Source organism: Schistocerca gregaria, chromosome 2 (genome assembly GCF_023897955.1).
Source record: "Schistocerca gregaria isolate iqSchGreg1 chromosome 2, iqSchGreg1.2, whole genome shotgun sequence".
NCBI classification, from domain to species: Eukaryota; Metazoa; Arthropoda; class Insecta; order Orthoptera; family Acrididae; genus Schistocerca; species Schistocerca gregaria.
The window spans coordinates 663589936-663605408 of record NC_064921.1 but is presented as its reverse complement, the minus strand read 5'-3'; the positions used below and the strand labels follow the sequence as shown (position 1 = coordinate 663605408).

General features: G+C 42.4%; 1 protein-coding gene across 2 annotated transcripts in view; it reads right to left on the bottom strand.

Moving 5' to 3' along the window:
* LOC126334710 (cubilin-like) overlaps positions 1-12826 on the bottom strand; it is a 479185-nt gene extending 466359 nt beyond the window's left edge. For both annotated transcript variants that reach the window (XM_049997220.1, XM_049997221.1), the window contains exon 1: positions 12329-12826. In XM_049997220.1, coding sequence (XP_049853177.1) covers positions 12329-12404 — 76 coding nt within the window. In that variant the 5' untranslated portion in view covers positions 12405-12826. The remainder of the gene's footprint in view (positions 1-12328) is intronic.
* Between the last annotated feature and the right edge of the window lie 2647 nt (positions 12827-15473).

Sequence of the window (15473 nt, the reverse complement as noted above, 5' to 3'; positions counted from 1 at the left end):
GCACAATGTCCCACAACAAAATGCACATATTTTCAACCAAAATTGGCCGAGAGAAAAATGTGTTGGTTACTTAGTCAACGCCCCTCATTGTTTATTAATCCAACGGTCAACAGCGTTAGCTTCCTATACTGTTTGACTTCATTCTGTGAATTACCATATCTCACATCGTTACCCTAAGTTATGAAACTCACTCTCTTAATAGCGCTTAGTATGTATACGCTTTCTACGTGATTATTTATACTGCTGCACAGGTGTTTTTCCAGACATATTATTCCACTCTAGTCTAATTTTAAACATTCTTCGTTTATAAGCACACTTTTTTCCCATGATTTTAGAATGAACGTCATCACAATCCTACCGTCATCATGTGTGACCTGAAGGCTCAGGAATTTTAGGACTTTCAGCCGAATTATACACATGAAGGTAAATCCATAATACTGCAAGTCGTCTTCTTTAATGGGTCTATATCAGTATCACAGTGAGCTGGATCGGTTTAAATATTTCCGTTTTGGCAAGAGGTGAGACCGCGGTTGCAAAATATTAGTAACATATTAAATCCGCCTCACTCACATGAAATCCGTCCTAGGGGATCAAGTCACATAACACATTTTCAGGTGGGACATGCAAGGATAATTTAAAAATCCTTTGCTGCATTTTAGGTCGTTAAAGTGTTACCATTTGTTAAAAATTCTTGTATTAGTTATTTTTATATTTTTTTACAAAAGACGAGAAACTGCGCTTCTGAAACACGTCTTGTGACTTTTGTCTCACCATGAATTCGTGTGATTGAGCCAAATTTTAGTACTGAGCTAGAAAACAGGAGGAATATCATTCTCCAGCATAAAATTTCGAGTCATTCAGGGACAGGTCGATTCGGACGAACATTGCCACTATAATAGTAATGCTTGTATCGAAGCAATGGACAGAACGGGTCGTACACCGAGCTGAGTCCATTCTATAGCACGGTAGCATGGTTGTAGCGCGATCCACGGTGTTGGATCCACGCTGGAGCACTGCAAAAACCATGGACCTGTCTGGGCCGCCATCGCTGCACGCTGGACTGTCGGGAAGAGCGCCACTGGACCGAACTGCCCTTCGCAGCACACACAAACACTGCGTAAAGTAGCGGGTACTTGAATTGTCGAGAGTGTGGTATTTTACTAAGGGTTTATCCTCACTCCTAAGCGAACGGCGCCTACTTGTCATCGTCGACTTAGACCAAATTTGTATATACAGTATGATGGAGCTGGCCAGAAATAAAAGTGACAGACGTCTGAGCTACAAGTGGCCAAGCGTTTAAAAAAAATATTTTTGTTGAAAGAGTTTGTGCCGTTTATACTAGCGTAGTTACTACGTAACCGTTTTGTGCATCGGAAAGAGTACAGAAAGGTAATCCGAGGGTCATGGGGTCAAGCTCCTGTATAGAATTATTTATTCGCTGGTTACTACGTTTACTTACAAATAAACAAATACGAGAATGTATGCTATAACAGGTTGAATGCTATAACGCTTTGTGAAAATTATTGCCATCTGTACCTACAGAAGAGTACTGGCTGTTTTGGACAGCGGATTTAAAAATGGAGGATGAGTATGTGGCAATATATAAGAATGTCGTCACTATTTCGTAAAACCTGGAAAGATTTAAAGCTTTTCTGCCCAAATGCATTCCGCTAGAAATATCACTTCGATGTCTATTTTTACGCCAGGTAAACAAACTGATAAAAAGCTTCAACAACTACTCTTATCTCATCGAGAGAGAGAAAAGAATTCACTTTCAGAGAAGACTACGAGAAATTACGTTCCGTTATACAGTAGCGCCTATCCTCGCCAATATTTGGCGGAATGATGCGTTAAGTGTTGTTCGCTGTCAAACTGTGCAATGGGCGCGAACTTTTTATGAACGTAAAAGAAATTTTGTTCTTGTGTAGAAATTTTAAAACGAGCGTGTAATTGTGAAAATGTGGCGTGTGTAACGGAAGCAAGATTTCGGAAAAATTAATGCTTACCATTTTACGCCAAATATCATCGATGTTCACATGCGCACTTCTTATGTCTTCCTGGAAATTTATTTCTAATCCCTAATTTTCTTTTGCCTTTTCTTTTCATACCTTTTATGAAAATATTATTCAATACAATATTCTGAACATTATTTTAGTTCATTTTGTGTGTAACTAACATAAAAATTCAATTCGAAGAAATTTTCCATACGTGGACTTCACCGCATTCCAGCTGCGCCAGCCGCTACCTGATCGCTAACATAAATGGCTTGTGCCTCGCTCTGCCATCCCCAAAAATACTGTTTCCTCAAAACGCTTCAGCATCTGGAGCTCCCGTTGCTGTCACTTTACCTTGTAGCCAATCCCTGCAGATACCATAAATCTGATCAAAATCGGTGATGACAAGTAGGCGCAGTCCCTTGTCAATCCCGCAGTAATGGATGCAAAGGTGTCTCATTCGCATTTACAGTGGCATCGACCTGAAAACATTTAATCATGAGCGGCAACCGTCGCCAAAAGCGATGGCTTATGTGCTGTTAAACGCCGTGTAATAACTGGCCACCGACGCGATACCGAAACAGACTCGATGAGTGGAACCAATATTGCATAGCCGGGCAAAATTGCAACAACATGAAGGCGGAAGGCAAAAAACGTCAAACTAGCACGACGAGTACTACATGCCCCGATGTGCGAATGTTAAGCATTTCAATGCAACCGCACAACGGCATCTACGCTCTATAGTGTAGAGGATGATTACGCACCGGTTTCTCGTTCCGAAATCACATTTGAATATTGCTTTTCTTAGATTATCGGATAAGAAGGAGGAACCTATAGCACCACGTGACGGAATTCAATGGACATGGATTTCCAGAAGGCTTTTGACTTAAGTGACTTCTCGTCAAGTAGCGTGCTTACGGGATATCATTCGTGATTTCCTTTCAGAAATGTCTCCCGTATCGAGCTGCTGAGCGTCTCCCTTGCAGAGTCTTCCACTGGAGTTTATCTATCATCTCCAAAACGCTTTCGCGATTACTGAATGATCCTGTAACGAAGCGCGCTGCTCTCCGTTGGATCTTCTCTATCTCTTCTATCAACCCTATCTGGTACGGATCTCACACCGGTGAGCAGTATTCAAGCAGTGGGCGAACAGGTGTATTGTAATCTAATTCCTATGTTTTCGGATTGCAATTCCTAAGGATTCTTCCAATGAATCTCAGTCTGGTATCTCCTTTACCGACGATTAATTTCATATGGTCATTCCACTTTAGATCACTCCTAATGCCTACTCCCAGATAATTTATGGAATTAACTGCTTCCAGTTGCTGACCTCCTATATTGTAGCTAAATGATAAAGGATCTTTCTTTCTATATATTCGCAGCACATTACACTTGTCCACATTGAGATTCAATTTGCCATTTCCTGCACCATGCGTCAATTCTTTGCAGATCCTCCTGCATTTCAGTAGAATTTTCCATTGTTGGAACCTTTCGACATACTACAGCATCATCCGCCAAAAGCCTCTGTGAACTTCCGGTGTTATCCACAAGGTTATTTATATACATTGTTAATAGAAACGGTCCTACGACACACCCCTGGGACACACCTGAAATCACTATTACTTCCGAAGATTGCTCTCCATTGAGAATGATATGCTGCGTTTTGTTATCCAGAAACTCCTCAGTCCAATCACACAATTGGTCTGATAGTCCATATGCTCTTACTTTGTCCATCTCTCAATGGACGACGCAATGACCGACGTCCTGCTCTTAACAACCGATAGTAGCAGTTTTTGCGTAGAAATATACGCAGAAAAAAATGTGAGACTTACGACTAACGTATCCGTTAATGGGCTATGGCAGTAGGCGACTGATGCGAGTGCCTTTGCTATCAGCACGGCATCGCCTGTAGCGCCCCCTTGTCTCGCAACTATATCGGCTGGACCGTAGACGATTGGAAAACTGTGGCCAGCTCGAGTGAGCGCCGATTTTGGTTGATAATAGCTCACGATAGGGTTCGATTGCAGCGCATACCTCACGATACCATGGACCTAAGTTGTCAACAAGGCACTACGCAAACTGGTGGTGGCTCCATAACGGTGTGGTATGTGTTTACATGGAATGGACTGGGTCTTGTGGTCCAAATTAACTGATCATTGACTGCCAATGGTGATGTTCAGCTACTTGGAGGCTTTATATATAAATTGACGTAGATAAGGGAAGAATGGAAACGAAAGAGAGGGGATCACTGCTGTCAGCTGCATCGGGACACTACGCGGAGTCTGCAGCGACGAGTGAAAATGTGTACCGGTCCGGGATTCGAACCCAGGATCTCCTTCTTACTAGGCAGGAACGTTAACCACTGCGCCAACCGGGAGCCGGGACACAGCGTTACCGCAACTGCCTGGACTATCCCGATACGCCTGAGGGTCTATCCACATTCGCATCGAAAGCTACGTATCCGTAGTCCCCGTCCACTTCCTCCTGAGATTCCCACAGGAAGTCCGCAAAGAAGGTGCATCCGTTACCCAGTTAGTCCTAATTAAATATATGAATGCGTGGTTTATGTACTTCCGGATATATAAGAGAGAACAGATGCCACTCATTTATATAATTACTTGGAGACCATTTGCAGTTCATCATGAACTTCATGTCCCCAAAGAACGATGGAATATTTATGGGTTACAATGCGCCTTGTCACCAGGCCACTATTGTTGGCTACTTGATTTGAAGAACACTGTGGACACATCGTGCGAATGATTTGGCCACGAAGATCGCTCAACTCAAATCCCATCGAAATTTCTGGGCCACATTCGAGAGGTCAGTTTGTGCATAAAATCCCGCAGAGGCAACACTTTCGCAATTACGTTTGGCTACAGAGGCAGTTTGGCTCCTTTTTTTCGTGCGAGGGACTCCCAACGACTTGTTGAGTCCAAACCACGTCGAGTTGATGTACTACACCGGGCTAAAGAAGGCTTGACACGATTTTAGGAGGTGACCCATGACTTTTGTCACCTTAGTATATACTTCGCTCGGCTGTGCAACGTCGTATACTCTCGTGACAAACCTTGTGTCATGAAATGGGCATACTTACAGCAAGCAGCTGTCAACAAGGACAGGGCAACGACAACTGGAGTATAATGGACACTCAGCGCGACTACGCCATAGCGGCAATATGGAGATCCACGCCGACTGCGGTGCGTCCAAGGAAAATATTTGCTTGATGAGTTGCGGCACAACTGCGACTCGACGAGCAGCTGCGTAAGATCTACTTTTCCCACCAGAGGCACGCTCACTCTTCTGTCTACTAAATTTGTCATCTGGAAAACACCGAAGCGAAGATACGAACTAGGAACAACATCATGCAGAACCTGTGCGGAATAATCCTGGCTTCGATGATGAAGTTCTGCACACTTCGGCACTTGCACTAGTCTTCTGCACTTTGGACGATGGTGCTCCTATGTGGCTTATTAGCGCACATCATCCCCACGCGAATGGCTTTCCATATTGAGCCATAATGCGGCCTCTGGTATTTGACGAAAAGCAGCTATTCTCTGTCATTTTAAATTCGTGCAAGGCAACCCGCAGTTCGTAGGAAGAGACCGGCTTCGAGTAATAACATCAATATGATAGCAGCCTTGGATCTATACATGTCCCAGTTCATCTTAACCGACTCATGGAGACGCTAATACTCCACATTGCCGAAACCTATTCCTGGATAGGAAAGAAGCCCGCTGCTTGCGTACCAATCACACGGAACATGGACAACGATTATCAGAACACGCACCAAACATGCCAGAAGCGTGGATTCTAAGATGAGATAGAGCTCCATCTCTAGAATGCAACTCAGCACCAGCCAGGCAAACACTTCACCACGTTGTTATAGAATGTCACAATAGAGAATAAGGCAGAACTTTCGACGAATTCATTATGTAAACGAACCTCGCAACTGATTATATTAAAATTTATATATCTGATTATAATTGTCACTCTTTGTATTTCCTTTAATACTGTGCTTAAAGAAGCATACGATAAATAAAGACATTGAAATTTCTTTCTTCCCTACCCTTTCTGGTGTCGCACCGAATTCGTGGGGCCCGTAGTTCCGTTTACGTCTCCCACGATTTCAGGGCAGAGGAAAAGGCTCCCACTCATGTTTTATCAGAGAAATCTGATCCGCTACTGTTACACTGGGGAGGCCCCCATAGATCTCTTCGTCTGATAACTCTGCACGCCATGTTTGAACAGGGCTGTGTCCAGTAATATGTAGCATCGAATGTGCAAACCGTCTTCGAAGAACGCTCGGTAGCACAGCTTTCTAACCGCCGCCGGTTAGCATAAAATGTCGTCTGGCACGTGAATGGTCGGAAGTTTGTTCGTATGGTGATGCGTGAACTCACATAATGTTCTCTTTCAAGGAGAATACCAATAACATACGCCGGCTTCCTTTGATTCAATAAGTGTTAAGAGTTTCTACTTGAGCTCTCGAACTAAGAGCTGTTCCTCCGTAACATTAATAAGAACACCGGACAAAATATTACTCACGACCTGAAACCTGCTCAGCGGTCGCTCTGTGGCAATGTAGGTGATGTAGAACTGATAACAAGCGTGTTCAATAAAACTCCTCTACTAAAGGCGCCACAGGTTTCGTAATGTTAAATTACATCATCAGGTGCAAGCATCAAGTGGTCAAGCCGCTTTTACACTCCGATCGCAAACCTTTCTTCAAAATTTGGGAAACTTCTTAAAAATCAATAGTCATGGACTCAAAATACGGCTTGAAACTCGAATCTCAGCTAAGCTTGGGTGTGACGGAACACCGCGACGGCAATACATTAGCTGGTCTGTAACCCTTTACTGCTGATGTATTTTACGAAGACGTTGTGGTTTGTGTGTGTGTGTGTGTGTGTGTGTGTGTGTGTGTGTGTGTGTGTGTGTGTGTGCGTGTGTGCGTGGGCCCACGCGCGAGTAGTTTGGATGAAATCAGCACCGTAAAATAAGTCGACATAGGGAACTGACAGAATAATAGTGTGGATGAAGTTATTCGATATGTAAGAGAATCAACGCAGTGAGCCCCTGTTTTTATGAAGAATAATGTACCACTCCTAGCCGTGTAACGCGGTCTAAGAAAATTAGTCTTAAGTAGATCCTAACCAACATCGACCGGAGACTGGTGCAACAGCTTGTCAACCAGAATCTGTTTCAAACCTTACAAAAAAATGCTTCTGTCACGGACTGCTGGCCATCCCAACCAGTAAACACTGCTAAAGGAACTATACGTAATGGGAATTGGAAATCGGGCACCTCGGCTAAGCCCGTTACTCAAAACGGTAGATCATGATGCACTTCATCAATGACTGAGATATTAAAAAAAAACTGCACTGACTGGATGTATTTAGTGTTGTCCGACGACTCGCGTTTTTTCCTTTGTTCGTGTGCATGCACCTAGGGTACAACGATGTGTTTAACCCACTATGTGTTGAAAGTGTAGTTCATGTACAAGGCGGTTCTGTGAAGATTCGGGGAGTTTTTCGCAACATGACTTGGGTCCACTCATTCAGTTCATCATTAATTAGGAATGTTTATTTCAACATTGTCGGTGTCAAAATGTAGTCCTTTTCTCTGAATGATCCTTATGCCGTGGACAGTCTTGTCATCCAACGAAATAACAGCCGTGTTCACAGATCTACATGCATAAGCCCCTCTTTTGACGATACTCTGATGACCTATAATAACACGACAGGTCCGCTATATCATACGATCTTTATCCCTTAGGACATGTTTGGCATTATTTGAAACGGCCGGTTAGATTTAACAGTCTAAAACCCAGTAGTTTGATAGCAGTCTCCAAGAGAGATCTCAGCTGGATGGTCTACCTGAAGAACCTTATGGACTCCCTCGCTGTCGAAATGACACAGTTATGTGTGGGCCTGAGACGGTGCTACACGGTACTAGTGACGTGTTTGTTATCGTGAAAGTATTCTTAGCATACGTGAAATCTGGGACTTGCAGATGACATAAACAGGACGAGAACAGTAACGATAGAAACAGGACGGCTTGTGAATTGTCGACTCCATGCTTTTCACTCCTGGCTTCTCGCATTCTCGCACGTGCATGAGTTGATAATTAGCCTGTCCAGCTACTCGAGTTGTTCTCTCTGTAAAGCAGCCATGCTGTTCCTAGAAGTAGTTCGACAGAAGGAGGCTTTTGATATAAAAATATTTAGTGTGTCGTACTGGGCGGTGTATACAGTCTTTAAAAGTTTTCTAAATCACCACGAAGTCTCACTCACAGAAGCCTGAGAATACAGATATGAGTATCTGATCTAAATATGAGCAAACTAAAAATAAAACTAATTGTGCCCCCTAGAAAGAGAGTTAGCAATCTCCAATTTTTTAATATGTTATGTTGTGGCAGAAACAAGATAGATGTTGGTTTTCTAGCAACGTCCACCCGTTTGAAGAAGCAAAAACAGATGTACGAGTAAATGGATTTATGCCCCTACTGGTAACTGGACATAGAAGCGAATGCTGCGCTTTGCATGATCATCTGTTGCACTCTGAGTAGCAAAGTCTGCAATATCTATTTTGGTCACTCATAGACCACATTTTGTTCATGTGACTGTTAGCCATGGTTTTTCGTTTGTTTAACTACAGCAAGATCTTTCTTCGTCATAAATTGTACTAATGATGCTTCTATTGAGATATTTATAATAGCAGCTATTACTACTTAAATTATATACTGTAAATACCACAGAGAAAGTAATCCCATTTCCGTCCACCAGAGCAAGGAACAGAAAGTTTCATCCAGAGAAATGGACGAGATCTAAAGCTAAATAGCTGATATAAGTTCTGCTTCGTTTCCTTGCCTTAGTGTTTGGTTTGCTGTTGTAATTAAAAACTAGCTTCAAGAATACCATTGCAGACTAAGCAATGATATAAATACTTCTTCCTTTGTTAATTTAGTGACTCATTCTAATAACTCATTTATGTTTCAGTATTTAAAACTATTTAAATACGTAATACGTAAGCATCTAGACGTATCGTTATACACTCTCCGATGGTTTACAGGTATCTGCCACAAATCTAAAATATTTTTCAGCTTTGGGACATATTATTTCATGTGACTGACTCTCTGGGTTGTGTTCTAAAGAAAATTCACAAAGGCAGGTAATACAGAATCCTGAAGAGTACATCGAAGTAATGTCAAGACATTAAAAACCAGGAAACGTTGAAGTTAATACTTCCATACTCTGCAAATAATCACATCGTTAATATCCCAAAAGTCTTGATGAATACTCTGACCTCCTAGACGTCAATACTTGACACCTTACGTCAATGTTTGAAAGTATTATTTTGAATATGTCACTATTTAATGACGGCACAAAAACGATATATCTTACCGATGACTTTACTATTCCTGCGGGGCAGAGTGTTACTTTATTTCGTACCTAAACTTGATAGATTAATATTTCATTACAAAACTCAGCTGCCTGCAGAGAAATATGTGTCCTACCGGTAGAAGTACCACATGTTTCGTCATTTTCTGTAACGAATAAACGAGATACAGTTTTTCGCAGACGAAATATATTTTCTTGCTAATTTAGCTTCCTGAAATGTTTGAAGAAGAGTCTTAACTATTTCAATCAAATGCCTGATACGAAATAACTAGGGAAACTTCAGCTAGTTGTAATGAAAACCATATCAGTTGTGAGATCATCATCAAGCACCGAATTGTCGTAAGTTATTTTCTTTGTGTGACATTCTTTTAGTAACGCAAGGTTCTTTTTCATGTTGAAATTGTTTGTAATAGTAAAGCCTTTACAAGTGATAACGAAGATGGAGTAATGAGTGTCCAAATTGAAGCTAGCCTAGCGAGATATTAAAACCAAGTAGCTAAAGAAATAAATAAATCTAAAAACTTAAATACATATTCTGTGAATGACTCTCCAAAATTCATGAGCATCTGAAGTATAAGCATACTTAAAACTGTCAGAAAATACATACACTTCTGCAAAACTACTAAGAAAAGTTACCACAAAACTACCATGTGAAAAAGGAAAATAAGGTAGAATATATAAATGAAAGGGGAATATATACTACTGTCATAACCGTCATTCAACACGAAAGAAATAACTCGCTTAGAGAGGGTACCAAAAGTAAGTGTACATTCTCGTTACAAACGGTACATTTTGATGCATCATCTGTCTCTGGCCAAAATAAACATATAAAATATTAAGTGGACATAATTAATACGTAATAATAAACCGCTAGACACAATACATGAGGAAATAAGTCTTCGGAAAATCTTTATCAGAAGTACCGATAAACAGGAGGTGAAGAATGTAGGATCAATTAAGTTAGAAGTTGTTAAACGAGATGAAACTATCACAAAGACCAAAAGTATTTAACAAAAAGTGCTTTGTACTCTCTGCACAGCTTTTTGAACTAAGAACTGAACTAATAAAACATATCTGAAAACTCGTATAGTGAAAGTATACTGGGGAACAATGACATTTCCCGTAGATTCAATAATAACTGTGTTCTCAACCAACCGTGAGGTGACTAGGTGAAGCGCTGTTTCCAGTATCAGTATATTTCTTAAATTCTGTAAGCACCCAAATATACACTTTTCATGAAAAGCACTCTTTTTCCTATTTTTATTTATTTTTTATTTTTATTTTATTTATTTATTTATTTTTTTGTAGCGTCACACGAAATTTACTTATTCTGCCTGCAAACATTACACCAATACGTGAAGTACTGAGAGAGAAATTACTGCCTATGTTTATTACATACTACCAACTTACAGGCTATTATTCAAGATTATATAAGCGCTTCAACAGTAGTAGCAAGCGAACCAAATTCAGATTGGTGTCGTGACGCAAAATGCTTAACTAGAGAAGAATTTAGCTCTTATCGGAGCAACAAGGCAGTTGTTTTCACAAATCTTCTAGCAGTGACTTTTGAACTGGGATTTGCCCTTTAATGATGACAATATTGGATAAGTTATTGCGCATTTAAGTGTACTTCATACGAGTACCTTAGCTCGAGTAATACGTAAATGCATTTTTTTATTTTCCCGCTGTTTCAACTAAAGGATATGCATTAGAAACAAGAAAAATTACAGACTCACCATGAATGTAAAGTTACTCATACACGCGTTGCTAGGTCGTACTTCAGTCTACATTATGGAGTTGGTTATGTGGAAAGAGACAATTTAATAATATTTTATAGAATTTATGTAGATGCGCTTCTATGAACCTTATGGGTAACTTCTGTACAATATTCTTTACTAAAATACTTTTGACTGTGTTGACAAGTCGGAACATACAAAAATTCTAAGATTTTAACAACATTCCTGTCATATTGGTTCCCTCAGGGCTTGGACACAACTAATGCTTTCGTGGCTCTCGTTAGTTTTGAATTTGTCTCAACACAAGTTACTAAAACACTCTAGCCAGCCCGCTTCCAACTTTATCATTCGCCGAAGTTTCCCTGGTAATGAGGCAAGGCCATAACGTGAAGGTTCTAAAGCACCGTTTATGTGTAAACATAAAGGGTAAGTAACTACTGCCAACTGGATCAATTTAGTTGTCGCCTCTGCCAGTTAGTATTGCATTCGTTGTTGCCATGGTTGCGGATTGATTTTCTACATTGCCGTTACATTTGCTGTAAGTGCGTGAAGGGGAAGGCATTATCAGTGTCACGGGAATACACGTGTATTAACGAAGAGGAGATGTATCTGTATATAACGTTGCAGCGGAAAGCACGGCTCTAAAAACATGTAATTTTTCGGAAAGCTAGATATAAATCTGCACAGTATGTGCAGTAAGCTAAATATATAAAAAAAAGAAAAGAACATGATGTACCGTGACGAAAGAGAAGATTGATATTCAGGTTGTTCTAAACGTTTAGTAGAGTCATTACGTGGGCTGCTTACCGATGTACACTTGGTGTATGATTTCAAGCAGCGTGTATGGCTACACAAGTGTAGAGATAGTAATTAATAACAGCATAGGCCGCAAACACCGGTTCCATGACAACTTTAATGAACACACATACGTGCTCATAGGCGCTCTTACACCCACGACCAGCTGGTTGTAAACAATGGAGCCGCTCCTAAGTGCCTCGCTGCTGCTAGAGCGCATGCATTTCTTAGTTTCTCTCTCTCTCTCTCGCACACACACACAGACACACACACACACACACACACACACACACACACCAGTTCGTAAACTCATTCTCAGACATACTTTAAACAGAGCCATTTAGACAGACTAGTGGGCCACGAGTAGCGTACCGACTAGGGAAGGCTTCGCTGGCCATACGCACTTTTCTTTGTGGAGGCCGGTATGCGATCGACGCAGCACAGCAGCAGGAGCGACGACACCACCAGGAGGCCTCTCATGGCGCTCAGCTGCTGTCCATCGCCGCACTGAAACCCTCGTCTGACCAACTCAGATTTCTACGTCAGTGTCCGCCACATTCGCGAAGAGTGACAGTCGATTCTCCGATTCAAACGCCCGCGATCCTGTACCGTCCGCGGAGACAGGACGTCACGGCTCCGCGAAGCGGGGATGCGTCTAATATCAGTTGCATTGTGTATCGATCTCTTTCGAAAGAGACGGTGTATCTGCGATGAAAGGGAATGTTTTCGGGAGATGTCAGAGACACGTTGCCGTTCGTGGCGAACACGCTGAGGAGATTGAGGGGGCAGGCGGCCTGCCCGGTAGTCTCGGAGCGCACGTTTCGGTTTTCCCGCGCTGGGCTAGTGACGTAGCCTGCGAGCGCGCAACGCAGAGCGGTGCTTCCGCGTCCGACAGCCGGCCGTGTCTGCAGCTGCGGCGCAGGGCGACTGAGGCCGGGGGCTGGCGTTGCCAGGCGCTCACCACCTGACGCGGCGCGACGCTAGCGCCTCGCGGCGGCAGCCGCCGACGATGCCCGCCGAATGGACGCTCGCTTCAGTGTCACCGGCGGCGTACATGCGAGCACAGGGTTTCTGCCCACTTCTTACGATCTGAACCACATTTCACACTAACAACGTACAGAGTCTCCATTCATTGCCACTATTAGCCAATTCGATTACTTAATGAGGTGGCCTTTTTGTGTCGGCATGCTACATTGGATCCCTGCAGCAGGTTCCTCCATTTCTGATGACCTTTCCCCGATGCCGTTTCAGTCCGGCTGTCTTTAACAAGTATGTCCCATTTCTTTCTGTATGACTTACGTATACTCAGTGGGTTAAAAAAGGTATTGACTGCCTAATGAGACTAAAATAAATTAATAGTTTGTCAAGTCACACACGCTCGCAGTTTGGAGACGGTTCATGACGTAACATTAGCGCATATTAATAGAACGCTAAAGAATAAAAATTACGAACGGACTAATTCTTACTGACGTATGTTATTTTGTCTTGCTTTAAATCCGTCTGCAAGAGGCAGTGGGATTCTCTGATAAGCTGACCCAGAGGAAACTATGATTCGTTTCATCATTTGACCATGAACTCTGAAAGTTAAAGACTGCAAGCTCTTGAAAACGATGGAAACTACTCTCTTAATTTTTACATACCTCGCAACCGGTCATTTTGACACAGTCCAAAGCAGCCGAGAATTAATTCGAATTCACTTGCATCTTTCTACAGCCTAGAAGAACAGCTCCTCTCTGTATAGTAAAACGAGCCAAAGGACTACAATAATAAATATGAACATCGACTTCTTCGCTCAAATGGTTATTATTAAATACGGAACGGAAGTACTTCACTCTGTCCAAATTTTGTTCAATGCTACAAAAAGTAAAAATAACATAAACTGACAAAACAAGGTCAACCTTATTACATTTACTGTTTTTCGACAGAGAACACACACTGAGGCGCAAAAGAAACTGGTATAGAGTTGCGTCTTCAAATATAGGGGTATGTGCTACGGTCACAGGTTCGAATCCTGCCTGGAGCATGGATGTTTGGGATGTCCTTAGGTTAGTTAAGTTTAAGTAGTTTCAAGTGTAGGGGACTGATGACCTCACATGTTTAGTCCCTTAGTGCTTAGAGCCATTTTGAACAGGGATATGTAAACAGGAGAATACGGCTCTGCGGTCAGCAAGCCCTATATACGACAAAAAGTGTCTGGCGCAGTTGTTACATCCGTTACTGTTGCTACAATGTAAAGTTATCAAGATTTATGTGAATTTCAACTTGGTGTTACAGTCGGCGTATGGAACAGCAGGACACAGCATCTCCGACGTACTGATGAAGTGGGAAATTTCCCGTAAGACCGTTTCACGAGTGAACCGTGAATATCAGGAATCCCATAAAACATCAAATGTCCGACATGGACGGAAAAAGATCCTGCGATAACGGGCCAACGGTGATTGAAGAGAATCGTTCAACATGATAGAAGTGCAACTCTTCCAAAAACTGCCGCAGATTTCAATGCTGGCCCATCAACAAGTGTCAGCCTGCGAACCATTCAACGAAATATCATTGATGTTGGTTTTCGGAGCGGAAGGCCCACTCCTGTATCCTTGATGACAGCACGACACAAAGTTTCACGCCTCGCCTCGCCTGGGCCCGTCAACACCGACATTGGACTGCTGATGACTGGAAACATGTTGCCCGGTCGGACGAGCGGATGGACGTGTACTGCTATGGAGACAATCACGTAAATCCATGGACACTGCGGGCCAGCAATGGGCTTTTCAAGCTGGTGGAGGCTCTGTAATGGTGTGGGGCGTGTGGAGTTGGAGTGATACGTCCAGACACGACTCCGCGTACGTAAGTATCCTGCCTGATCACCTACATCCATTCATGTTCATGTTCATTCCGATGGACTTGAGCAATTCCAACAAGACAATGCGATAGCCCACACGTCCAGAATTGCTACAGAGTGGCTCCAGGAACGCTCTTCTGAGTTTAAGCACTTCCGCTGGACACCAAAACCCCCAGACATAACTTTATTTGGCGTATCTGGGATGTCTTGCAACGTACTATTCAGAAGAGATCTCCACCCCCTCGTACTCTTACGGGCAGGATTAATGGTGTCAGTTGCCTCCAATACTACTTCAGACATTAGTTGAATCCATGCCACGTCGTGTTGCTACACTTCTGTGTGCTTTGCGGGGGTGCGGGGGTGGTGGGTGAGGAGTGTGGTCTAGGCAGGTACCAGTTTCTATGGCTCTTCAGTATAATATTCCGCATGGCACTGGAATTATCTGTTGTAAAATTTCATTGTTTTGACCACGTTTCATCTTTTGTTCGAGCGACATGACCAGCCCACTGCCACTTCTAGGTATTCACTCTTTCCGCTATGTCACTGACCTTAGTTGTCTTCTTGATATCAACTGATTTCTTTCTGTCTTTCTTTGTGTAGCTCAACACAGACATTTTTATTCCTATTTGGGCTACAACTAGTTTCTGAGAAACTCATTTAATTTCTATGTCTCACAGCCGTAAGGTATTACTGGCAATATACATTGATGTTTT